At 41.0% G+C, this 27,871-nt stretch overlaps 1 protein-coding gene across 4 annotated transcripts; it reads right to left on the bottom strand.

Moving 5' to 3' along the window:
- Positions 1–463: 463 nt before the first annotated feature.
- Positions 464–27,871, bottom strand: LOC116600036 (olfactory receptor 8A1). 4 transcript variants are annotated; one of them, XR_004289477.1, is made up of 4 exons: positions 26,987–27,871; positions 23,252–23,325; positions 22,859–22,899; positions 1,062–1,090 (listed from the first exon to the last, which is right to left on the bottom strand). XR_004289477.1 is itself a non-coding variant. In XM_032360021.1 (3 exons), exons 1-2 carry the CDS (start codon positions 27,869–27,871, stop codon positions 1,064–1,066), a joined length of 912 nt encoding a protein of 303 aa, XP_032215912.1. In that variant the 3' UTR covers positions 464–670; positions 1,019–1,063. The 4 variants fall into 4 exon arrangements, 2 of the variants coding, with proteins under 2 accessions (XP_032215912.1, XP_032215911.1); XR_004289476.1 differs by lacking the exon at positions 1,062–1,090 and adding an exon at positions 17,278–17,374; XM_032360021.1 differs by lacking the exons at positions 22,859–22,899; positions 23,252–23,325 and adding an exon at positions 464–670 and having other exon boundaries at positions 1,019–1,090.

The following is a 27,871-nucleotide window of genomic DNA, read 5'->3' as shown; positions in this document are numbered from 1 at the left end:
TTTCTTTCAAGGTAAAATTTACATACAAGGTGCACAAAACTTAAGTATGCATACACTGAGTTTGAAAAATGCAGACACAGGTGTAATGCACACCTAACTCAAGATTAGAATGTTATCATCACTCCAGAAAATTCCATTTTATTCTTTTTAAAGGATCCTTATTTTCTGGTGAAAATTTCCACTCTTTTGTCTGATTCATCCATCGTATTAATCAGAATTATTTTAAAATCTTTGTTGCCAACTCCAGAATTGGGGACGATCTGAAGGTCTGCTTCTATTGTCTCTTTTTTGCAAAGGGTCTTACCTCCTTGTCATTTTTGTACTACATGCTGAACACTGAGAGAACCAGAGATGGCTCTAGGTGATGCTATTTTTTGTCACAGATGCTTCCCCTTTTTTCCCTTAGGTACATAGGGCAAGATGCTGATCACTGAATCTGATCAGGGACTGAGCTGAATTAGGCCAGCGCTGGAGTTTTAATAAGATTCATTCCACAACTTAGTTTTTTCTAATCTTAGAGCCTGATCTTTCCAGGTTTTTGATTGGGAGCCTGTTGGGTCTTTGTCTCTTAATCTCTGAAAGACTGGAGAGTTTCCATTATCCTCTTTAGAGGATTTCAGCTTAATTCTTTAGCCTCCCACTGCCTGTAGTTAGTTTCACAATCTGGCACCTGTTTTGAAGGAGACTTGGGTTGAGTGAATTTGTATCAGTGAGTTGAATGCAGGCTCCCTCCCTGTGTAGTGTCTTTGTTTCCTAAATACCACAAAGCAGTAGGAGATGTCACTATTGGTCTAGTCCACCAGTATGTGGGGAATGTCCTGTGGGGAAGTCTGCGTGCGTGTTTAAAGTCCCTCAAATCTCCAAATGTCACTTTACCTTCCTAACAACTGCGGAGGGATCCAATAGTTCATTTTAGCCCCAACAGAGCCCCATTGCTTGGACCAAGGCCAATGGTGAGCTGGCAGCCACAAGCAGAAAATTCCTCCAGAGTGAAAATTCCTGGAGATTGTCCTCTTACCTCGAAATGGGTGTGTCCTCTCAGGAAGTTTAATTCATCTTGTCCTTATTTCTTCCAAAGCTTCCTGATATTCTGATAACAAAACACAATTTTTGTAGTAAATACAGCCTTTTATTCCCTGCCCTGACATACTGCACTTTACCTAAAAGTCTATGTACTACAATTTTTAAAAAAGATTTTATTTATTTATTTGATAGAGACACAGCAAGAAAGGGAGCACAAGCAGAGGGAGTGAGAGAGGGAGAAGCAGGCTTCCCACTGAGCGAGGAGCCTGATGCAGGGCTCGATCCCAGGATGCTGAGACCATGACCCAAGCAGAAGGCAGATGCTTAACCCACTGAGCCACGCAGGCACCCCTATGCACTACAATTTTAATATTCAAAAGTGATTTTGTGTTTTATATCTTATTGTTTGTTTGTTTGTTTGTTTTTTACACAGCCCTGTGCCTCTAAAGTCAATTCATGTTGCTTGTTCACAGCTAATCTGTTGTTTTTACCTCCTCCTTTGCCTGTTGAGGAACACACATTTCACTCTTACTTGTGCCCCAGAAAATGTACATTTCCCCACGTGGTCCTTCAGGAAAATTCTGTTAAGATATATATCAAGGACCTAGAAGTTCTGGGTCATAGGGCAGCATGTAGTTACCTTGTCTCAAGTCGTATCCTATTGCTCTCTAGAATGGTGGTGGTGCATAAAGTTTCTTATATTCCCTTATCTTCACTGACAGTTAACATCCTCCAACTTTTTTTTTTTCTTTAAGATTTTATTTATTTATTTGACAGAGAGGGATCACAAGCAGGCAGAGAGAGACAGAGGGGAAGGGGGAAGCAGGCCCCCCGCTGAGCAGAAAGCCCGATGTGGGGCTCTATCCCAGGACCCCGAGATCATGACCCCAGTGGAAGGCAGAGAGATTCAACCCACCGAGCCATCCGGGCACCCCAGCATCCTCCAAATTTAAAGTTTGTGTCTGTTGAATGCAAAGCAGAGGTTCTCAAAATGTGGTCCAGGAGCCCCTGAGAGTACCTGAGGAGCTTTTAAGGGGTACGCAAGGCTGGAACTCTTTTCCTAATTAATATTAATGCACCATTTGGTTTTTAAACTTCCATTCTTGGAGGACAGTGTAACGGTGTTTTCTGGAGGCTGCATGATATTGATCTTTCAGTGGCTTCTTCACAGCAAGCAATCGGAGAGGCAACAATCTGAACACGAACGTATCAGACCCATAGAAAAATCTCAGAGCTTTTGCTGAAGGCTTTGGACCTGCCTCCGTGATGCCTGCTGCATTGGAGGATGCAGGAGAGAAAAGGCATAAGACGCAAAGACTGTTAATAGGGACTACAATGTTGAATTAAGCCAAAAAGAAAATTGTCCTATCAGTATCCTGCATGCTAGACTATGGGAGAAGTAATGACTGATGAATAATTCACAAAAGGATAGTTTTAATAATTTAATGTCTACTGTCGAGCCAATCAACCCCATCACAAACACCACGACCAGTAAGTTTCTGATGTAGTATATGGGAGTGTGAGGCTGAGAAGGAAGAAATATTAGAGCATTCAGCATGCATGCGCCCCCTTCCCCTCCCCCGCCCTGGTGGTGCTCCCTAGAAGAGGAGGAGCCAGAGACCTGGGGAGTCCCAGAGAATGAGCTCTGTCCCTATATAGCTATGTTCTACAGGAATTCTCTTCCAAGTGGGAGGCCAGCTATGAGCATCTGCCCCACTGAGCTGTTGCCTGTGTTTTACTCATCTCACTACACTCTGTGTTTCTTAGCAGTCAGAAGGTCTAGGCCGTGTTTCAGAGATCAGCATGGTTAGAGGAAATGGCCAAGGCCTGGGGAGTTTTTCCTGCCTACAGACTTTTCATACATTCAGAGATGACTTTTTGTGCTGCATTTCTTGGGTCTGGATGTGTATTTTGCTTCAGAAATTTAATCTCCTTTTTCATATAGGCAATCCCAAAATATTCACCAGAACATGATAATGTAAAGCTGACATTATCCCAATCCAGGGAGTGCCACGTGGCATGGTTCTAGTTCTGCCATGTACTGAATGACAAGTCCTGCCCTGATCTACCAAGTGAGAAGTCAGAATATCAACTCTTAAGGTGTTCTGTAAACCCAAAATGGGGTAATGCACATGGAAATTTTTTTTTCAAATGCTCAGTTGCTATAGAAATATAAGTTGCCATCAGGCAGCTGGAAATTGACTTTAGATTTTTTCTGGACCTGAAGCTCTATGATCCAATACAGCAGGAGAGACTAGTTACCAGCTAAGTCAGAGGGCAGTCGTTGGGGTGACAGCAAAAGGGGTATAGTCTGCACTCTGACAGCCCATGTGTATCAGTATATTTCTTTTTATTATGTTCAATTAGTCAACATTGGTGATGGGTATTAAGGCGGGGACACGTGTGATCATGCATATTGGTATTGATGGAGATTGACTCATTGAATTTTAATGCACACAGATGTAGAAGTTAGAAGACCATGAAGAATCTGTTTTACATGCCTGCATGTGGTATATGGTTGATGAGCCAAAGACGAAGGAAAGAAATAATAAAAAAAAAAGAATTGTATATATCCACACAAAAAAGATGTATGTTATCACAGTTATTTATCTGTGAAAAATTATATATGTTTGTGAGTGTACATTTTGAAAATTGTAAAAAAGCAAAAAAGAAGTAAGATATAGTACTTTGTGTATTTATGCCAGTAACTAGATTTTCTTTGTATATGAAACTGAATCCAGTAAGTTGGCAGTTGGGTTAAGCCCCATGATGCTGGAAAGTCAAGGATCTATGACTCTCTACAGTGTTCTATTAAAGAAAGATTAGATTATATCAACTGAGAATTTTCTAGCTTGAAAAATTCAGGATCAGAATAATTTTATAGCTTAAAAGTTGGGTAGATTAGGCTCACAATGTAGTTTGTATTGAATAAAATCAGGGAACTAAGAAAAAAAGATGAGATCTATTGGTCTTTCTGTACTGAGAGGAGCTCAGGAAAATTCAGGTTAGGTCAGGGTTAGAAGTAGTGAAACTAGAAATAAAATATAATATTTTTATAGATCAAAAGAAAGATAATTTGAGTGGGGAACCAGATGTTCCTTCTCTATGTATCCTTTATATTGGGGTCCCAAGAAGTCTGTCTGTTCTTAAATTCCCATCTCATGTCGTACTCCACTCCTGAGAGTGAAGTATGCAGAAATATTAAGAAGAAGGACATAGAAAGTCATGGGGACAGCATTCACTCTGGAAAAAAGAAAATAGAACCAATTAAGAAACATACTCATAGTGCAGTAGACAATAAGTATTGAGAAATTCAAACTGTGATGTATGTATGTTGGGGGGATAAGTAAGAAGCATTGGGGGTTCAGCAAGTTTAAGAAAACTAAATCCCAATCAAATCTAATTGACAGTAATTCCCTTAGCAAAGAACTTATAATAACTATAATGAGTTAGACACTATTCTGGGCCCTGAATTAACAAATAATATCTAAATTAAGTGAATCAACAAAGATCACTGTAAGCATATTATTTAGAAACTCTGTTTCCCATCTTGACTGTGTGACCCTGAGCAAGTTATATGACCACTAGAAGCCTAAACTACCTTAGCTACAGCTTGGGAATCATTATAGTAGTTACTTCATAGAATCATGAGGTTTAAATCACCGTGGGACCTGGTAAACAAGTGTTCAATAAATTTTAACTCTTGGGTTGTTTATTATTATTATTTACTTGTTCACATCATGGTATTTAACCAAAGTGCTATTATCTCCACAGTGGCAAAGTACTCAAGTCTTAGACATGTTTTCTAGAAGCATGCATCTTCATTGTTGGGAATCTAAACTGACAGACATCTGTGTCTAAGATGTATTTCCTAAAATAAAAATAATTTAAATTCTAGTTACTTTAGTTGCCTTACTTATATAATTAATGCCATTTGCATAATTCAGTAGAGTTTATGCATTCCTTTCACACATTTAAATCATTTAATCCTCATAAAAATCTTGGGGGCAGATGGTACTTATTAGCAGGAATTGTAATATGTTTTTTATCAGTGAAGAAACTCAAGAGCAGATAGATTAAGAGATTTGCCCAAGGTCACAGAACTGAGAGATGACTTGGAACTTGAAACCGAAGAACTTTTTTTTCCCCTTGCCTCTAGTTCAGTGGTTCTTAACATGTGGTGCCCAGATCAGCATGATCAGCAACCCCTGGGAATTTGTAATAGAAACCGTGGGCCCTACCCAGATCTATCAGAATTCTGGAGATGAGTCCTGTGATCTGAGTCTTAACAACTTTTCTAGGCGATTCTGGTGTACATGAACATTAGAGAGCCACTGTCCTAAGTTTGTATCCTCTTAAATATGTACACCGGTGTCTCTCAGGCACCTTATTCTTGAGAGTTTGCTATTTGCACAGCACAGGGGAAAAGAGGAATGCTGTATTATTATAATTTTTTCATCTTCCAGGAAACTAAAGCTCAAAAAGTTACTCAAGTTACCAGGTAGCTAGCAAGAGACAGAACTGGGCCTGGGACCCAGGACTTCTGGCCACCAGTCCATCCTGCAACATGCTGTTTTGCTATAATTGACTTTTGTGTAGGACTTTATTTTTTAAAGTAAAATGGATTTACTGGGTTTCTGCAGATAAACAGGAGAGGGATCTTATTACTTTTTTTTTTAACTTCAAAATCATTTTAAAGCGTTTTTTAAAAATTTCAAAACCAATGTATGCACATGGAAAAAAGGGAAAATATAAGTAGGTAAGAAAAAAATGAGAAATTAAAAACACCATATTTCCTCTATTTAATGATGACCATTTTTAATTACTTAATGTCTACCTTCTAGATATTTTTTGTATGGACGCATGTACCTTTTTTTCCTTGAAATGAGACCATATTATATACACTGTTTATAACTTACTTTTTGTGTTGCATTTTAAAATACATGGTTTCATATGATTCCCTCCACTCCTCTCCACTCCTCTCCGTCTTAACCATGTTCCTTTAGGCTTGGCTCAGATTTCAATAGTAAAGACAGAGAAACCCACATTGCATCATAAACTTTATACCTTAAATTATCGTGCCAGAAATGGCACCATTTATTCATGAATATAACTCTTTGAGTTGTGTTTATCATCCCATTTTAAGATAAGGGGTTTGAAAGTCAGAGAGAGGTTAATCAACTTTGCAACTGTCATTCAGCTAAGAAGTGGCAGAGGCAGAATTTGTACTGAGATCAGACTGATTCCAAAGTGTATGATCTGAATAATTAGCGGGGCCATATAATTTATCATGGAACTAGGATATATCTGATGATCCTACAGTGATGTCAGCAGAAATGTCAGAGTAGGGAACTCCCCACATCCTTTCATACACAAAAGCAATAAATAAACTGATGAAAGACTTTTGAAATTAACTTTCTAGGAACTCTGGATACCAACCGAAAGCTTGCAGCAACAGAGACACACAATTAAGGGAAAAAAGCTAAATCTCAGGAGGACAGCTTTGTGATATTTTAATTTATCCTGGATGCATCTCCTGCTCTGGGCTTGTTGTTGGCCTTGGAGACAACAGCCTGCATTCCTGGCATCAGTACCAGTGCTGGAGGGAGAACAGCAGACCCGATTCTCAAAGAATATGGCCATTTGTTTTGACCTCTCTGATGGTTCTCTGAAAGGCCAGCTCAAAGATCTCTACTTTAAGTAACCTGGACTTTTCCCAGGGCTAGGGTGGCTGTAGGGGAAGAGGACATGTGTGAGAAGTGTTTAAAGGCAAATACATTAGTGACTGTAAGGATAAGAGTTGGGGCAAACTTGGGAAGAAAGACTAGGAAATAAGATGTTTTGGGAAATAGAGGCTTTGAAAAGTTCCTGTATATTCCTGAGAATCAAGAAGGGCACACTCATGCCCAGCAGGGGCACGTGCTCAGAATAGATCTGAGAAGATCCTAAGTTCTCACCTCTGACTGCTCTTCAGGCAGCATTATTTACAAAAGTCCATCAACAGATGCATGGATAAGAGAAATGTAGTATATCCATACAATGGAATATTATTCAGCCATGAAAAGGTTGAAATAGTGACATACACTATAACGTGAATGAATCTTGAAAACATTACACTGAGTAAAAGAAGACAGACACGAAAGGCCACATATTTACAATTCCATTTATATGAAATGACCGAATTAGGCAACTCAATAGGGACAGAAAGCAGATTAGTGGTTGTCAGGGGCTGAGGGTAGGTGGGAGTAGGGAGTGACTATTTACAATAGCAAGGCATTGCAAATGTACTAAAAACTATAGTATACACAACCTAAAATGCTTAAAGTGGTGAATTTTACCTCAATAGAAACCAAAAATAAAACAGAAAATAAAAAAGCAGGTGGCTCTAATAGTTTTGAAATGCCTTTGAAATGATGTCTCCATGGCAACAGTCTCTGAAGTGATATCAAGTCAGAGGATCTCCTCCTGGGGTTGTTATCATCCAAGCAAGAGCCCTCAAAGGTTCTTAGAGAAAACTCAACTTTTAATGAACCCCTGAGGTCTTATTTGTGTTCAAGTTCCAAGGAGACTATGCCTTATGGGGCTTATGTGAAGTTTGTGATAATGAATTGTTTTTCTCTATTTGTAAATTTTGTGCAGTAAGATTGAGGAGATAGCTTGGGATTTATTAATGACACTGAAGGACGCAGAAAAATTCTAAGCAAAAATCTATAAATAAGGTACCAACTTGCACTGCTGAGATTGGTTTAATAGGGGCCACAAAGAAAAATAAGCAGTCACTGATAAGTGTGCATATATACTCATCAACATAAACAGGCCTTGAAGAAGATTGGTTTTGGTATTTGTGCTATAATTTCATAATTTCTCCAAAGGGACTCCAGCCCTCAACTCTGACCAGAAATACATCTAACTCTCCAACTTGCTGAGACTTGAATTTCCTCAAATCAAGATTTATTGGCTAAAAGTCCTCATTAAAATAAAAATGTATCTAATAAGGAATGTAGAATACAGATTTTCACATACCAACTATATTAGTCCTTGAAGGAGTGAGTTTATCAGATCCCTTCCACAAGGAATGGAATTCAGAGCAGCCAGGACTGGGTGTTTAAGAACAGAATTGGATATATAGGTATACCCTATAAAGGGATATACATGTATACTATATACATGTATATATATATAGTATACATGTATATACCCTATATATCCTATAGACCTACATAGGTATGTAGGAAAAGAATATAGGTGCCTTTGTTATACGACTTGTGATTTCTGAGTTTTTAAAAAAAGATTTTATTTATTTTTTTGACAGAAAAAAAGAGATCACAAGTAGGCAGAGAGGCAGGCAGAGGGCAAGGGGGAAGCATGCTCCCTGCTGAGCAGAAAGCCCAATGTGGGGCTTGATTCCAGGACCCTGAGATCATGACCTGAGCCAAAGGCAGCGGCTTAGCCCACTGAACTACCAAGGCACCTGTAGCATCTTTTTTAAAAGATTTTATTTATTTGTCAGAGAGAGAGAGCGAGCAAGCACAAGCAGGGGGAGTGACAGGCAGAGGGAGAATCTGGCTTCTCCCTAAGTGAGGAGCCCGATGCTGGGCTCAGTCCGAGGACCCTGGGATCATGACTTGAGTTGAAAGCAGACACTTAACTGAGTAAGCCACCCGGGCATCCCCATTTGTGATTTCTTAAAATGCTCAGAAACTACTTTTCTTCTTTAATCTCTATGTCTAAAGCTTTCTCCCTTAAAGCCAGGGCTCTGGATTAAGGTATGGTTACTAAAATGCATGACAAAAATGTATTGCCTGGGAAGGATGTTTCATTGAGCTATGTTTACACAACAGGACATCAGAATAGCTGATATTACCAAGCACAATTTAGCCATGTCTTTTTCAAGTATTTGTTCAATTATCACCTTTATGATGAGGCCTAATCTCACCATCTTACATAAAATTGCAGCCCATTTCCCTCCCTTTCTATCATCTTTCCTTGCTTTATTTTTAAGGATATAAAAAATTACAAAAAATATCTTTTATATTTATCCATGTACTTATAATTTTAAGTGCTCTCCAGGTTTACATTTATATTATATATACAAGGTTACATTTTACAATTTCAAGGGCTCCCCAAATTATCTTTGTCATTCCGCCTAGAGAAATTCCCCTAACATTTCTTTCAGTGCAGTCAACTGACAACAGAATCTTGAAGCTTTTGTATGGAAAAAAATCTTGATTTCACCTTCAATTTTGAAAGATACTTCCATTGAATACAGAATTCTAGAATGCTAATTGTTTTCTTTCTGCACTCTAACCATGTTATTCCATTATCTTCTTGCTTGCATTGTTTCTGATGAGAAATCTGCAGTAATTCTTATCTTTGTTCCTTGGTCTATAATGTGTTTTTATCCTTTGGTGGCTTTTATTTTTAATTTTCATTTATTTATTTATTTTCTTTGGCTGCTTTTAAAATGTTCACTTTATGATTGCTATTTAGCAATTTGATTATGGTACAACTTTGTGTGGTTTTATTTGTGTCATTTCTGCTTGAAGATTAAATGAGCCTCTTGGATACATGGATATATAATTTTCATCTAATTTGGAAACATTTCAACCATTACTTTAAAAAAATATTTTCCCCCCTTTCTCTTGCTAGGACTCAAATTGCACCTGGTTAGTTAGAAAGAGGTTAGACTGGTTGCTATTGTTCTAAAGGTTACTGAGGTTCTATTAATTTTTATGTCAGTCTTTTTTCTGTCTTTCTTCCTAGAGAGTTTCTATTGCTCTGTCTTCAAGGGCCTTGATATTTTCTTCTGCAGTGTAAAATCTGATGTTAATATAATTGAGTGATTTTTTTCCCTCTTCAGATATTTATTTTTAAGTTTCTAGATATTCCATTTGCTTTTTCTTTATACCTTCAATTTCTTTTAGCATCATGTTCATTTTTTCTTTAAATTATTGAGAATATTGAATATATTTAAAATAGTTAATTGTAAAGTCCTTATCTGCAAATTCCATCATCTCTGTCACTTCTGGGCTGTTTCTATTGACTTATTTTCCTCCTGGTTTTGGATCACATTTTTCTGCTTCTTCCATATCTCGTAATTTTTAATGGCATGTAAAATTACAGATTATATGTTCGTGAGTACAGAATCTTATTGTATTTCTTTTAAGTGTATTGGGCTTTCTTCCAGCAGGCTTTCTTTTAAAATTTGAAGCTTTTCTGGATGCATCTAGAATAGCCTAGGGTATGCCCTGTCTGGCAGGAATTCGAATGATTTCAGGCTGCATGAGCTCTGGGAATTATTCTGCTTAATATTCTCTGGTAGTTGGTTTTGTCCTAGATTCTTTTCCCCCCTTCCTCCTTCCCCCAAATCTGGCCTCATGGAATTTAACTGTATTCAGATTTGGTATTGAACCAAAGTCTCAAGTAGACCTTTATGCAGGCTTCTGGAGCTCCCCTGAGCAGGCTCTCTTTGCTCCAATACTCTAGTTGCTTTGGGCTCTCCACCTGCCAGCATCTGTCTCCTCAGTTCAGCACAATTACCAGACTATGATTGCTTTGCTTTCCCTGCACTCCTGTTTGGAAATTGCCTCTAGGAATAAAATCAAGGTGATCATATTTATCCGCGCCCCCTTTTTCCCCTGGACCTATATTCTTCTGCTGCTTTTTGTCAACAGTTGTTGACATATATTCTATTATATATAAAGAACAGTTGTTTCATATATTCTATTTTTCTAATTTAAGGCATAGGGCAAATCTGAACCCTAGTACTCCCTCATGGTTGGAAGAGGAAGTTTCAACCCCAATTTTTCTTGAATTATCTTTTCTGTATACTTTTCATGACATCTCACATGGGAAAAGTTGAGCATTTATTCATGTGTTTAAAAGGAATTAATATTTCTATTTTCTTTGAAATCTCTATTCATGTCTTTTGTCCATTTTCTCTTGGGTTGTAGGTCTTTTTATCCTCAATTTTTAGAAGCTCTCTATATTACAGACTTTAGCTTTTTGTCTGAGATATAAATATACACATTTGAAATTTCCACTGTTTATGGTGTGAGAAATGGATCTAATTTTATTATTGTTCATATGGCTATCCAGTTGTACCATCACTATTTAAAAAAATGGAAACTCATCTTTTTCCTACTGGCTTGAGATGCTACCTTCATCAAATATTAAATTTCTACTTGTTCTCAAGTCCATATGCAAGTTTTATATTCCTCTCCAGCCATATACTATTCTCTTCATGTGCTGTTATAGAAGCTTTATAATGTCTCCATATCTTAGGGTCAGCTCTTATACATTGTGCATTCCCCACCAATCCCCACACCCCCAGGATTTTCTGTGCTATTTTTGTTTATTTATTCTTTCTTATAAACTTTATAATCAGTTTGTATTCTCCAGAAAAAAACTGAGACTATATTTATTGAGATGTTACATTTGCAAACAGAATTAGAATTGATATATTTTGGTTGACTCTTCCAATCCAAGAACATGGAATGTCTTCCTATTTGTTAGATCTCATTTGTGTCCTAAGTATGTTTATATCTTTAGCCAGAGAGGTTTTATAAAGTTCTTGTTGAATTTTTACCTAGGAATTTTATTTTAATTTTTCTATTATAATGAGGTCTATGATTGCATGTTTCAACAGGCTACTATTTGTATATGAAGTATGTTGATTTTTTACTTTATTCCTGTAATTTTATTGGTATTATTTTTAGTATACTTTCATTAATTCTTTTGAAGTTTTCAGATATATAATAATGTCATCTGCACATACACATGTCTTTACTTCTTTCTTTCTGATTCTTTTGCCTCTAATTCTGTTCTCTTCCCTAATGGCATTTTCCTCTTCCCTCCTATACAATACTAAGTATAGTGGGCATCCTCTTCTTGGTGTAGGTTTTAGTGGGAATGCATTAGTTTGCTGGGGCTGCCATAACAAAATAGTATTGATTGGGTGGCATAAACAACAGAAATTTATTTCATCACAGTTTTGGAGGCTAGAAATTAAGATCAAGGTTATCAGCAGGTGGCCTTCTCCCAAGGCCTCCACTTGGCTTGCAGATGGATGTCCTCTCCCTGTGCCCTCCCATGGTTTTCCCTCTGTATGCGCACATCCCTGGTGTCTCTCTCAGTGTCCAAATTTCCTCATTTTATAAGGACACCAGTTCGATGAGGTGTTGGATTAGGGCCCACCCTAATGGCCTCATTGTAACTTAATTACCTATTTAAAGGACCCTTTCCCAATGTAGTCATATTAGGGCTTCAACACATGAATTTGGAGGGGGAGGGGCACAAACCAGTCTATAACAGTAATGAATATTTTTACATTAAGAATGTTTTCAATTCATCTGAAGAACTACCAATTTCTATTTATTTAATGTTTAGACATAATGAATGAGTATGGAATTTGGTAAAATGCCTTTTCATGTGTTCTTGGCCCCACCTCATCACATCCCCTCAGGTACTTCAGATCCTAAATGTTCTATTTTCTTCCTTGTACCTTTAATATTCTCTTCCCTACTAAGTTTTTCTCAGTGTACAAGCAGAAGATCACCTTCCTTACACTAAAAATGTTCTCCCAATACTCTTTCCCTCTCTTTTTCTTTTACTGTAAAAAATTTAGATGTATATTGTATATTGATGTATATTGTACTTTCCATTTCTGTCTACATTCAAGGGCTGGTGTTCATTTTTAAATGTTATGGCATTCCTTTCCCATTTCTCTCTCCTAATACCCAGGCACCTCTGTGCAGATATACCGGTAAATCAAAATCTGGGTTTTCTGTGCGTTTATGAACTAATTGTCAGTCTTTCCTGGAATACAGGGAGCTGCTGAGCAGGATCTTTGATTTCCATCCTTGAATTTTAGGCATGTTGCCACCAGGTGGCAGTAGATAAAGGAATCATCCACTCTGAACCCATATTGAAGATGTTTAGGCCTTTGCTGATTTTTAAACACCATCTTCAACCTCTTTTTAATGGAAATATAAAAATGTATATAAATTTGTATTTAAATGTGTACATATTTATGTATATAAAGATGTACTTATTTACATTTTATATATACACATATACATATATAATTTATTTAATGGAGGAATATATATGCAATACATAGTAAAATAGTGTGTATACATATACATACATATTTTAAAAAGTAAAATAAAATCAAGCATTACTGTCATGTGGAAATGTTACAACCCCATCCAATATCCAGATCTGTAAGTTGTGTTATGGAATTTTGGTCATCTTTGAAGACAGCCAGTGTGGGGATTCCTGTGTAGCATCCACCCTGGGCCCTGGGACCAAATTGGGGAGCGGAAAGAGTAGGCATCTGCCTCCATTGTTCTGAAGTAAGCAGTGCCAGGGTTGAAGTGAAATTGTGTATCATATTGGTTAAACTGTGCTTCACGTATGATCTCAAAGGCCATGGTACCCTGTTTCCTATAATATCTAGGTGAGTATTTGAAGAAACCACTTCTTGATTACTACTTAGGCCTCTGATTTATCTACATGTAAAATAAAATTCTTTAAAATATCATCTTATGGCTGTGTGCCTGGGTATCTCAGTTGGTTAAGCGTCTGCCTTCGGCTCAGGCTATGATCCCAGGGTCCCGGGATCAAGTCCTACATCGGGCTCCCTGCTCGCCCGGAGCCTGGTTCTCCCTCGGCCTGCAGCTCCCCCTGCTTGTGCTCTTTTTCTCTCTCTCTGTCAAATAAATAAATAAAATTTAAAAAAATGATCTTATGGCCACAGTGATACAGGCAAAGGATATTTTCCTCCTTCATTTGGAAAGGAGCTTCTGGCACAGTCTTAATTGGAAATCATGGTCTTTAGCTCAGAATTCCTGCCAGGCTAACAAAAAAAGAAAGGAACTAGGCTCTTCTTTTCCTGGAATAATAGGGAAAAGAAGGATCTAGGTTCAGAATTGCCCCCCACCTCCCCTATCAGCATTTTCCCTTCTAGAAGCAGCAGGGGAAGGGAACATAGGACTTGGCTCTGATGTCACTATTGGGAGAGTGGCTGCATTTCATGTCTTTTGGTATCATTCCCAATCTAGAGTCCCACAACGGAATGTTTTGGATGTGGATTTTGGTTTGGATTTGTCCCCTCCTCTTGTTTGGGTCTGGGGTGGGGGAGAATGAATCAAGGGAGGAGGTCTTCCCAGGTATCAGTCTTTTTTTATTTTAGGATTTAAAAAATTTATTTATTTGACACACACACAGAGAGAAAGATCACAAGTAGGCAGAGAGGCAGGCAGAGGGAGAAGGGGAAGCAGGCTCCCTGCTAAGCAGTGAGCCTGATGCGGGGCTAGATCTCAGGACCCTGAGATCATAACCTGAGCTGAAGGTAGAGGCTTAACCCACTGAGCCACCCAGGTGCTCCCCCAGGTATCAGTCTTAAACCTGGTTCAAGGTCAAGTTCTGAGTAGCCTGGGCAACTACTCAATCTCTCTGAGATGCTGTCAGTACTGGATTCTGGCGCACAGTCTGGCACCACTCCACTTGGCCTGGAGATATGCTGAGGACCTATGGACACTTCAGACCTGCAGATGAATTTATAAGGGAAGAGCACACATAAGTGTGGAAAGGGACAAGAAGGGAAAGCCATAACTACCTCCCTCCCCTTCCTTTGCATGGAAACTAGACATTCTCTTGATTTGGAGATAAATTCTCATTCTGAAGGTAAGGAAATGGCTCGACCTCTAATAAGATTCTTCTTTTCTAAACCGAGAGATTACTGTCCAGAAAAGGGTGGCTCAGGCATGATTGCTAGATCCCTGCAGAGTTCACACATAGACCAGAGCTGCAGGTCATTTACCTTTTCTTGATCTTAGGGAAGTGGTGTGTCACTCCATACCCCTTTGTCTTCTTATTTTTCTTATCTTTAGTTTATCCTTCAAAGATGTCTTTTATTCATTTTTCAATGCCCCCCAAATAATTGAACTCATTAATCATCATCACTACATAAACTACAAGACTTTTATTTCTTTCTTTGTCATCAGTGACCACTGTGTTTTGAGACTAGGGGCTTATGGTCACTGTGGAGGCTGTGTTCTCTAATGATTCCTTCCTGCACATGCTTGGTTCCCACGTTACAATGTTTGGTAGAGCCGTGGCTTGACCGGGAGGCCCTGATTGACCACCTTTTATGAAGACAACAGCAACAACTCTTACAGGTTGTAGCCCCTTCCTCTGGCTCTCCTGAAATAGCTCCGGTGTTATGCCTCGTGGGTTTTGTAGTCATGGGCACTAACTTTGTAGTCATCAGTCTTAGTATCTTTATTTCAGGTTTTTACTCACTTTATCTCTGTAGGCATCATCTCTGATGGGGAGGGGCCAGGTCCAAAGTTTCAATACCTACAGAGTCCATTTAAAACTGATCACTCTCTCTTCCTCTTCTTTCCTTTTCACCCTTCCCCATTTCTTTAGCACTCATACTCTTTTAAAAAAGACTTATTCATTTATTTTAGAGAGAGAGCATGTGAGAGAGCATGAGCAAGGGGAAGGGCAGAGGAAAAGGGAGAGAATCTTAAGCAGACTTGGCACTGAGTGATGAGCCCAATGTGGGGCTCAATCCCATGACGCTGGGATCATGACCTGAGCCGAAATTAAGAGTTGGACACTTAGCTGACTGAGCCTCCCAGGCGCCCCAGCATCCATGTTCTTCATAAATTCTTTTGGAATTTGAGTGTAGAGTAAACTGTCCAATGTGAGTGTGCTGTTTTCTAGTGGGACTCTGAGTGACATTGGGCAAGCCCTCATTTCCTTGACCTAGATTCTAACCTTGCCTCTTACCAGTCCTCTCTCTGGGAAACATTTTATTTCCCACCAGCCGCTGATGGTGGCCCTACTCTGTATGTAAAGATCACCAGGAAGCAGGAAATGATCAGCCGCTGATGGTGGCCCTACCCTACTCTGTATGTAAAGGTCACCAGGAAGCAGGAAGTGATTCCTTCCTACCTACCTTCAAGTAGTCCTTCCTGCCTTTGCTTTTCTAGCTCCTGTGCCTTACTGGCCCTTGGCTAGGGCCTCTCTTTTCTCCCTGCCTCACCCAATACCGGATTTGCTTTGCTCTCTGGATCCCGTGCACTAAATTTTGTGTCCTTGCCTGCCCCAGCAGCCCACAGGACAAAAAAGGACAGGACACAGGAAAGCTAAAGATTAAGAATGATAGTTGTACATCTCTCTGCTCCCCTCCCTCACAAACAGCTAGTCTCCCAAAAGAACTCCCAGATTGGATTGGGAGATCTCTGAATTGCTCTTGACTTGAGAAGCACTTTGTGTATTTACCCCAAATTACACATGGGTTCCCAGCAACAGATCCAAACTCTGACCAGTGGAGAGAAAGGCTAAAAGGGAAATAGTCTTTTAAAGAGGTTGTATCTTAAGATTTCTTAATTATTTCTTGGGGGTAGTTTAAAAATCGAAGGTATCACAGTATTGAACTATATTTAATGGAACTTAATAAGGGAGTCTTTGAGATGTGATAGGAAGGGAACCTGCTGTGGACAAATGATTGCCCCATCTGTGAAGGGGGCCACTGGCTCTGGCCTAACTGGTAACTGGGTACCTATTCCTTCTGTACCCCAGGATGATGAAAAATGGGAGGAATCCTTTCTCTTTGTTTGCATTCCCTCCTGACTCATCCCCAAGAGAGAATAGTGAGTCCTGAGTGTGGGGGCTAGGACACAGGACTGGTGAAGTATGGCCCCACCCCCTGAGCCTTCCCTTTTTAGGACAGGCCTGTCCTCAGGAGTTTCCTCGTGTTCAGAGTGGCCTCCCTTTGCAGGGAAGACTACTATGGCCAGTTCTGTTGGTTTGTAAAGTTAATCTGGGGAAGTAGGTAGGAAATTACAGAGTCCTTTTATGGTTACAGCTCCAACCTCTTTAGTTTATCTTTTTAAAATAACGCTCTTGTGAGACAAATGGCTTACAGACTTCCCCTACCCTTTTCCGCAAAGACATTACTCTCTGAAAGAATAATCATCTCTGGAATTTGGCCTATTTGTACTTTTTTTTTTTTTTGTGGGGAGGGTTTACTATAGCAACAAAAGAGCCTGGAAGGGAAAAAAAAAAAAACCAAGTGTAAGTACACACTGAGTATTGTGTGGAAGCAAGAGGGGAGGGCAGTTCTCACCCCACGAGGAAGATGGTGGAGGTGTTCCTGACAGTCACAGGATGTGAGAGCTGTTTTCCAGCCTGGAATGCTCTCTGTCCCCCTCCCTTCCCTTGGGTGCTCCAACAGGCTAGCGGTGCGGGTGCATCTTATCAACTTCTCAGTGTTTGGGCTGGTCTTATCTTGTGTTGTGTGGCTCCCGTCTTCTTTCTCAGTTAGCTCACGACTCTGAGTGTGGAGGGGAGGAGGATTAATTATCAGCAGCCGATACCAGTCAGTGTTCTCCAGATAAGCAGAATCAATAGGATTTATCTATCTACAGGGTTTTTTTTTTTTTTAAAGATTTTATTTATTTATTTGACAGAGAGAGATCACAAGTAGGCAGAGAGGCAGGAAGAGAGAGAGGAAGAAGCAGACTCCCCACCGAGCAGAGAGCGCGATGGGCTTGATCCCAGGACCCTGAGATCATGACCTGAGCCGAAGGCAGAGGCTCAACCCACTGAGCCACCCAGGTGCCCCCACTCTACAGATTTGTTTTAAGGAACTGGCTCACATGGCTGTGGAAGCAAACAAGTCTGCAATTTGTAGAGCAGGCTGGCTTGCTGGAATTCAGTAAGAGCTGATGTTGTAGTTTTGAATCTCAAAGTCATGGGGCACACCAGCAGGTGGAGACTAAGGCAGGATTCTATGTCTGGAGGCAAAACTCCTTCTTCCGGAAATTTCTTTGCTTTTAAGGCTTTCAAGCAACTGGATGAGAGCTACCCACACTATGGCTTAGAGTCAGATGATCATAAATGTTAACCATATTTACAAAATACATCCAGGGCAACTTCTAGACTAATGTTTGATCGAACAACTGGATACTATAGTACAGAGAAGCTGACATATAAAATCAGCTGTCACAGTCCATCCATTGTCAACTTGGCATCTAAACGTACCTCCTTGAACTGTACTTAATCTCCATATAAAGACAATAACAAAGCCATACTTCTTCCCAACATGATACAGCCAAACTGACACATAAGATCAAGAATCACACCACTCTTACCCAAAGCTCTCTTAACTCTTCAGTACACTCACTGATTTAGCCCATCACTCCCCTTTTCCTAAATATACTTATATTCTTATTTATTTTTAAAATTTCTTTTCAGTATTTCAGAATTCATTGTTTACGCACCACACCCAGTGCTCCATGCAATCTGTGCCCTCCATAATACCCACCACCAGGCTCACCCAACCTCCCTCCTCCCTCCCCTCCAAAACCCTCAGATTGTTTCTCAGAGTCCACAATCTCTCATGGTTCATCTCCCCCTCCAATTTTTCCCCCAACTCCCTTCTCCTTTCCATCTCCCTATGTCCTCTGTGTTATTCCTTATGCTCCACAATGTATTTTCTATACATCCTCATCTTTTTTTTAGCTTTGCTTTCCCTACCTGGAAATCCTTCTCCCCTTGTCTGCCAGACACCTTCTACTTATCACTTAGGACTCTGAGAAAAGAGTTCTTAGCACACTGTAAAACTTAATCGTGTATTTCCATAGCAACGATGTTAAGAAATAGGACATGGTTTCCAAGTGAAGATTGAGTATAAAACAAATAAAGGCCTGGCCAATTATCTGTCATAAAGATACACCCCATATTATACACTATAATCTTTCAAAACATAAAACCAATTAAATAAATTGTATAACATAGGCAATGAGTTAGTCCTCAGCAGACAACAAAGTGTGCATGTGTGCATGTATGTGTGTGTGGGTACATGTGTGTGTCACATAAAAGGAGCACTACTATAACCAGGGTTCATTTAAAATAGAAATGCCAACTATGCTACATGTTAGCCTGTAAACAATAAGGATGTCGTTAGTCTTATTTGAGTTTGAAAATAATTTGGGGGACGTATTAAATTATTTTAAGAAGTTTCCCAGTAAATTTTGAACAGATTCATAGATATCTAGATTGCAAACAAATGTGGTTAGAGTTGTTTTGCTCACATTAGAGCATTAGTTTATCTTTTTAAAATACAGTTCTTGTGAGACAAATGGCCTACAGACTTCCCGTACCCACTTCCTCAAAGATGATGCTCTCTGAAGGAATAATCATCTCTGGAATTTGGCCTCTTTGTACTTTTTTTGGGAGGGGGTATATTACACCAGTTAAAAGAGCCTGGAAGGGAAGAAACAAGTATAAGTACACATTGAGTATTGTGTGGAAGCAAGAGGGGAGGGCAGTTCTCACCCCACGAGGAAGATGGTGGAGGGGCTCCTGACAGTCACAGGATGTGAGAGCTGTTCTCCAGCCAGGAATGCTCTCTGACCCCCTCCCTTCCCTTGGGTGCTCCAACGGGCTATCTCTGGATGCAGCCTGTGATGGTTCCTAGCTGCAAGAAGCAATCTGACTCTGGTTAACTTCAGCAGGGGAGAAATGTATTGGAAAGATACGGGGTAGTTGACAAAACTGTACAGAATCTAGGGAACCAAGTTTAGGAAATAATTAGGAACCATGGGAAGCCCCAGGGGCTAGAATCATAGTTATGACCACAAGTAAGGGATGTGCTGCTTTAAGTCACACCGGACACTGGCCATCATCACTGGTTCCATTACACATGTATCACCATTGGTTGCAAGAGAGCACAACCTTTCTCTTTCCATTATTCTCAAAATTCTCCTTGCTTCTTCATACCACTTGCTCTGGAAGCAAATCTAAGTGGGGGAATCTGATTGGCTGGGGTCTCTCTGTACCTTGTAGAGATCTGGAGAGTACTGTCTGGCCTTACTAGCTACCAACTGGGAAGAATTCCAGTCGAACCGGGAAGGTCTCCAGACAGACAAGGGGGTTCTGGTGCTGGGGAGCCCAATATCGACTACATTCTGAATTTCACTTCCTCAGGGAACAAGGTTATACATACCGATAAAGTGACTTACATGGACACCGTTTAATTAAAGCAGTGCTTCTCGAAGTGCAGTCCCCAACTTACAGCATTAGCATCACCCGGGAACTTTAAAGAAATACAGCTTCTCAAACCCGGCTCCAGAGTTAGTAAATCAGAAACTCTGGGGTACAGCCCTGCACATTGTCTTCCTAAGCCTCTTAGGTCATTCTGATGCAGGCTCAAGTTTGACATCCACTCCTCTATCAGTCAAGGACACATTTCAATGACAGTGGGGTTTCAGGCCATGAATCAATTATGGTGCCCACTCTCGGTCAGCCACATGAAATTCAAAATTTAATTTTAATATTTGAAATGGAGCAATAATTACCTCTATTCTGAAATTAAAGTAGTTTCTGGCTTTTTTTTTTCTTTTTTAAACTAGGAGATTGTGGAGATGTTTTAAAAAATCTTTTTGGTGTCCTGATTTACTGATACCTAAGCACTTGCTTCATTGCTTCCAGCCCAGCCCCAAGTAATGAAACTCGGTCAATGTATGCTTCACACCTGGAGCTGCCTTCCTCTAAATTCCAGGCAAAGACAGGAAATAAGGTGGTGGAGGCTCCCACTGTTTGATGCAGTGGCAGTTCCCCAGGGGGTAACTCGTGGGCCAGTGATATGAGTGGCAGGAGGAAGCCCAAGGATATAAATGTGACGGTATGTTGGCCAGGAGGCCTTCAGAGAGCATGTGCCCTGCAGTTGTGTATACAAGCCCCAAGATAGTGCTGGGCCCTGGGGTAGGGGTGGAGAGGGGTGGGGGCAGAGACAGCAGGAGGGATCCTGGGACAGGATAGCTTCAGGCAGTTGGCTCTGAGCAGTTATCTATGCTGGGAGCGGGAGATGCTTCTCTAACTGTTCTGGCCTCGGGTCATTAGAGGGAGGCTTGGCCTTGAGAGAGTCTTTGCTGGAAAAGGATCCAACTTCAGCTGAGCCTGGTGCCAGACTGTTTACCCTGAGCTGCCCTGAGCTGGTAGAGCTCCACTGCTTTGTGCTAAACCCTCACAAAGGAATTTTCAGCATGGTGATAGGGAAAGGGAGGCTATGGGCCAGTGACCCTCCATTACTGGTGTGGGACTTTGAGCGAAATTTGCTTAAATGTGTTGAAGGTTCTCATTTTGAGGTTTGGAATGAGAATGGAACCCCAAGACTCTGCTTGGGATTATTATGACTGCATTTTCTTCTTTTTCCCAATGAAGGTTTAGCTGTGGTTCCCATTCCAAAACTGTGCATTTGATGCTAAAGACCATCTTTTCTATACCTTTGCCCTGGAATTTTTCCAAGCTGTTTCAACTACATGAGATCCTTCTGAAAAGCTCTGGATCGCATAGCAGGATACAGAAGTACATGAACAGTACATGAACAGAAGTACAGAAGGCATGAACTTTGAAAGCTGCAGTCGAAAGACCAGGGATGGTAGTATTAGTTTTTCACTGTGTAACTTTTGAGGAACTGAATACACAAACACGTAATGGCCAGACCTTGTGTAAAAATGGAATTCCTGGGGTGCCTGGGTGGTTCAGTGAGTTAAAGCCTCTGCCTTCAGCTCAGGTTATGATGCCAGGGTCCTGGGATAGAGCCCCACATCAGGCTCTCTGCTCAGTGGGGAGTCTGCTTCCTCCTCTCTCTGCCTGCCTCTCTGCCTACTTGTGATCTCTGTCAAATAAATAAATTAAAATCTTAAAAAAAATGGAATTCTTACCCACGACCTGTGGAGCAACCAGCCTAACCTGTAAAGCCTAACCACACCCTGTGCAAGAATTAGCCCAGAAGGGGTGCCTGGGTGGCTCAGTGGGTTAAGCCTCTGCTTTTGGCTCAGGTCATGATCTCAGGGTCCTGGGATCTAGACCCACAACCAGCTCCTTGCTCAGCGGGGAGCCTGCTTCTCCCTCTCTCTCTGCTTGCCTGTCTCCCTACTTGTGATCTCTCTTTCTCTGTCAAATTAAAAAAAAAAAAAAAGAATTAGCCCAGAATGGTCAGGATTCAGTTGCTGACTACCAGCTTTGCAATGCTGTTCCAATGCTGAACCAGGGAAAGCCAAATCCGCTCCCTCAGCCAATCACAGAGGGAGCCCCGCCTCTAACTTCCCCATGCCAACCACCTCTAATGAGAGCATCACTGAAATCCTTCCCTTTTTTCCACCTCCTTGACCTCCTCATGAGTCTCTCTACTGAAGGCAAGCTACAGTGGCTCGTTCCTTGTTACAGCAAGCTCTGAATAAATAGCCTTTGCTTGTTCTCTTTCGGTGGTCTTTGTTTTTTCCACACTTTGGACAACTCACTTAGCTCTATTTTTCTTATTTTTTTTTTTTTAAAGATTTATTTATTTATTTGAAAGAGAGTGAGCACATGTGCATGCGAGTAGGGGAGGGGCAAAGAGAGAGGGAGAGAAGCAGACTTCCCACTGAGTGCAGAGTGCAACGGGCTCCATCCTGTGACCCCATGACCCTGAGAGCATGACCTGAGCTGAAATCAAGAGTCGGAGGCCACAAGAAGCGAGCCACCCACGCACCCCCTATTTTTCTTATTTGTAAACTCTATATAAGATGGTCTCACAAGACAGTAAGTATTAACTGTTGTTGAGCATTGAGATGCCATTTAAAAGAAAAACACTTTATTGAGGTGATTGATGTATTGAATGTATACAACTAGATGAGCTCATAGATAAGTATACATCCATGAAAACCATCACCACACTCAATGCCATGAACATATGCATTGCCTCCAAAAGTTTCCTTCTGTCTCCTATCTAAAAAATTTTTTTGTGACACCAACACAACACAAGACTTACCATTTTAGCAAATCTTGGAGTATACAATGCCGTATTGTTACCTACAGACAAAAAAAGAAAAAGACCCTTTGAGGTTCGGGCTGAGTGTCCTTCTCAGAGGACACATGAGAGAGGATGCTCCAGTGAACACACTTCTTCTCTCTCTAATGGTCTGAAAAATGAGTGAGAAGCTTATGCACTCACATGGCCTTCCTCTCTTTTTAAGAAAACTCCATGCCACACCCATAATAAGTAGGAAAAAACCCCAAGAAAGCTGAAATTAAAGTTATCTCAAACTTAGTATGCTTTCTGATAAAGAACAGTCTTTTGCATACAAATTTGAATTCACTCTAAAAAAAGATGCTTTGGGAAGTGCAATATGAAGGACAAACTTATCTCAACTGTAGGACTTACCAGTCAGGGAGAGAAGCAGCTATGGGCAGACGCATAGGCAAAGGTCACCTCCCTCCACTCCAGCCTTCTTAGACCTGGTGAGAGGTGTGTCATCCTCAGTGTCTCTCTGGCTGTGCCTCCCCTTCCCCAAAGGATGAACAGATCTAAAGGGGACTTGCTTTCAATGTTGGGATGCCAGAATTCCCTCCTCGAATGCCCTTGACCTGCTTATAGGGCTTTTCCCAAGGTCCATCCCCTAAAAGTAAACCACATAGATGGTTGTTCATCCCTAGACCAAAGGGGTTACCAGGGGATGGCTGTGTTAGAGGACATGGATGGAGATTGGACGCGAGGATATCCATAAATGTGTCTGTATGAGACCCCTCACAGAGGGGGCTGAATCTGGTGGGGGGACGTGGAGGGAGCACACTGTGGCCCGTGGGCAGGGGGCTGGAGACCAGGCAGAGCCTTTTTTTAATATCACATTCTGGTGCAGAACTCTTAACATTCTGAGATTTCTAAATTTGAACCTGGCATTTTAGCTGGTTGTGAAGGTATATTTGTCAAGGTAGGAAGAAGAAAATATTTAACATTTTGTTAGCTTGATTATTCATTTCCAAATATTAAGAGAATCTTTCTCTAGGCCTCACAGATGTTGAGGGTGGGCTTGCCTGTCTCCATATTTAGCAGTCCACTGGCCAGCTCTGATCCCCAGGCTCTTGGGCCGTGTTGATTGGTATGCATCTGGGGGTTGAGTCTAGAAAAAGGAACTTTTATTTCTATTTCTCTTTTCCCCACTCCCTACTTCCATGCATCTTATCTCTTTGGGTATCCATTCTAACCTATTTAATGTATATTTTATGTTATTATTTTTTCTTTCTAATTTTTTTGTTTGTTTGTGTACATGTAATTTTATGTACATAAGTAATGTGTTGTAGATCTCGCACAGCCCTCGAGCTCTAGTCTCCATCGCTCATAGCTGATCCTCTGCTTTTAACTGCTGCCGAGTCTCTGCCATAGCCTGTCCTTTTATGTACCCAGTGGTGGGTATAAAGAGAGAGCTTTTTTTTTTTTTAATTTTTTTATTTTTTATAAACATATATTTTTATCCCCAGGGGTACAGGTCTGTGAATCACCAGGTTTACACACTTCACAGCACTCACCAAAGCACACACCCTCCCCAATGTCCATAATCCCACCACCTTCTCCCAACCCCCCTCCCCCCAGCAACCCTCAGTTTGTTTTGTGAGATTAAAAGTCACTTATGGTGTGTCTCCCTCCCAATTCCATCTTGTTTCATTGATTCTTCTTCTACCCACTTAAGCCCCCATTTGCCCTGCTCTGTTTAGTAATTGGTTGAAGAGTCTCTTGACATGCGTGGTGGCCCTTCAGGTTTTGTCATGTAATGTGATTGTCATATATTCCTTGCCCATGTTTTCTCTTGATGGTTTTCTTCTCGTTGGTTTGCCTGCATTTCTTTTTCTTTTTTTTTTTTTGAGATTTTAATTTTTTATTTTTTATAAACATATATTTTTATCCCCAGGGGTACAGGTCTGTGAATCACCAGGTTTACACACTTCACAGCACTCACCAAAGCACATACCCTCCCCAGTGTCCATAATCCCACCCCCTTCTCTGCATTTCTAATATATGTTAGTTAGATATCATCTTCCACTCTGTTTCTATTATCTCCATCCCCTATGTCCTTTGCTGAACAAATATCCCAATTTCTGATATGATATTCACCAATTTATTTGGCTTTACGGTGTCTCTTCTTCAGTTAAAAAGTATTTTCCCACTTGCTTTTTTTTTTTTTTTTTTCCCCCTAACCAGTGGACTTCTATAGTGGTAGCGATCTTATTTCTGAAGAAAGATCAGGAAAGAATGGGTAGCCACCTGGGAATGGCTCTTTCAATATCCATTCTACTCTCATTTTGGTCAGGTTAAAAACTAAATATTACATACCCAGATGCCCTGGTAGCTGGAGCCCTGGGATGTGAATTGCCACTGGAAAGGTGGTGGAAGGGGGTTCCCCATACTTCACTGTGTCTTGGGATCATCTGAGGGTTGACTAAAGCACAGATTTTGGCTAATTCTATAGGCCTGGAGCCCACAGAGGACCTAGAAATTTGCATTTCTGACAGGTTTCCAGGTGATGCTCATCCTAGGTTCTGTTATTCATGAGTGTGAAAGGCAATTTTCATGGGGGAAGTGAGGACAGGGGCAGTAGGACCCCTAGATCATATCTATTGTGGAGTCACTCTGGGGGTCTTCTCACCCCTTCTCCAGTCATTCAAAAATCTGTAAGCAACTAGTTTCCTGTATTAGATTCCTTTCTCCTTGAGAAGAGTAGTTATTTCTATTTCCCATAATAAACCACTGCTTGATATAATAGCATACCAAAAAGAACTATAAATGACAAGAGGATGTCCATAAATCCTTTGCCCTATGTCAGGCCACTGAGTTTAACCCTTTTACCCTTGATATCGTTATAAACAAGGGGAGGAGGAAGAAACTTTGTCCCAAGGCCACTGGATTTACTGAGTGAGGCTGGCACTAAATCTATCAGTTATTTAAGCAGAACAAGAGATTTTGCTGCAATGTGTCATCTAGGGTGACCCCCTCCCCCAACCTGCTTTGTCTGGGACTGGACAGATTTCCTGAAATGTAGGGCTTTCAGTGCTAATGCTGGGAAAAGGCCTGGCAACCCGGGTCAGGTTGGTCACTCTGGTGTAATCTTCCCTTAGTCATCTTGAAGAAGTTTCCTACAAAGGGAAAGAGGCTAGGGCAGGCGATCAAAGGTGGGGACCTGAGAAATTATTTTTTGGAGGTACCTGAAACTGGAAAAGCATACATAGGTCAAACTTAAGAGGCTGTTCAAATGGAGTGTCAGCCTGAAGGTGAGGGATAATGTGTGAGAGCCAACTGTGAGCTCTAAGTTACTAGATTCAGATTCCAGTGTTGTTTGTTCATCAGCTGTGTGACCATAGCAAGTTACGGAACCAAGTTTACACATCTGTGGGATGGGGATAACAATAGTACCTATGTGTGGTGAGGCATTATTGAAATAACACCTATGAAGCATTTAGGGGAGTTGCATGGCTCAGGGTAAGCATCTTAAAACATGTGACTGGCTCTTAACTACTTTTATTGTTGCTATGAAATTACATAAAGGGATCATGCAGAGGTGCTCGGGCAGGAGCAAGTAGAGAGGAGTGAAGAGAGGAGAGGAGGTCTGGATGAGCAAGTAGCTGTGTCTCACTTCTCAGTGACTTTCACATTCACCTCTCTTTGTACACTCCCTGGCGCACGCGCGCGCGCGCACACACACACACACACACACACGAAGAACTGGGTTGAGTAATATTTTCTGTAGGGAAGGTAATAAAACAATGGGTGACTTTCAAACTCAATGCTGAAAGTTTAAAATTTATGTTAAATTCTAGTTAAGATAGTAAATGTTTACCAAAGGGTCCAGGACAGAAAAAATGGATCTCAAGTGAAAGAAAACATGACCTTGAAGTCATCTGATTTCAAACAGAAAGGAGAGTCCAGAGAAGGAGGGAAGGAAGATGCAAGAAGGGGAGGAGGCATTCATCCAACATGTAGTCAGGCACCCATTTCCCGTCATGGTTGGGTAAGCATTCAGGGAGCTTCCCTCTGGCATTAAAACAACTTAATTTTAAAATTGAGAAAGAGTAACACTAAACCTCAAAACACGTTTCTCCTCAGTGTTTTCTGCATGGCGGCCTTTACCTCCTTATTCCTCAAGCTGTAGATTAGGGGATTCAGCATGGGGATCACTGTGGTGTAGAACACGGAGGCCACGTTCTCCTGAGCCAGGGAACTGGCTGTGGAGGGTTTTAAGTACATGAACGCAGTAGATCCATAGAACATCCCCACAGCCACAAGGTGGGAGCTGCAGGTGCTGAAGGCTTTGGACCTGCCCTCTGTGGTGCTGATGCGGAGGATGTTGGAGAGGATGAAGACGTAGGAAACAAGGACTGTTAAACTGGTGACTATGATGTTGAATCCAGCTAAAAAGAAGACTGTCATCTCAATATCATAGGTGCTAGAGCAGGAGAGCTTCATGAGAGGGAGGATGTCACAGAAATAGTGACTGATGAAGAGCTCACAATAGGACAGTTTTAACATGAGGCCAGTCTCTATTGTTGAGCCAATGAGCCCCATGGCATAGACCACAGCCACCAGCCGGGAGCAGACTTGACGGCACATGATGACATTGTAGAGCAAAGGGCTGCAGATGGCGACGTAGCGGTCATAGGCCATCACTGTCAGCATGTAACACTCGGCAATGACAAACACAAGGAAGAAGTAGAGCTGTGACATGCACCCTGCATAGGAGATGGTGTTCTTCTCTGACACAAAGTTCACCAACATTTTTGGGGTAATGACAGAGGAGTAGCAGAGGTCCACAAATGACAGATTGCTAAGGAAGTAGTACATGGGGGTGTGAAGCTGAGGATTCAGACAGATCAGTGTGAACATGCCCAGGTTCCCTATCATGGTGACCAAGTAGATCCCAAGGAAGAGGAAGAAAAGGGGGAGCTGGAGCTCTAGCTGATTTGTCAATCCCCTGAGAATGAACTCGGTCACTGTAGAGTGATTTTCTGCAGCCAT

Source organism: Mustela erminea, chromosome 9 (genome assembly GCF_009829155.1).
Source record: "Mustela erminea isolate mMusErm1 chromosome 9, mMusErm1.Pri, whole genome shotgun sequence".
Lineage (NCBI taxonomy): Eukaryota > Metazoa > Chordata > Mammalia > Carnivora > Mustelidae > Mustela > Mustela erminea.
Note: the sequence above shows the minus strand (reverse complement) of the source record. Positions and strands in the feature narration are given on the sequence as shown.

Coding starts and splice junctions, on each gene's coding strand:
- LOC116600036 (XM_032360020.1), bottom strand. CDS start 27,871: ATGGCTGCAGAAAATCACTCTACAGTGACCGAGTTCATTCTCAGGGGA. Junction 22,900..26,986: donor ACAGCTTGAGGAATAAGGAG/GTAAAGGCCGCC, acceptor TTTTGTCTGTAG/GTAACAATACGGCATTGTAT.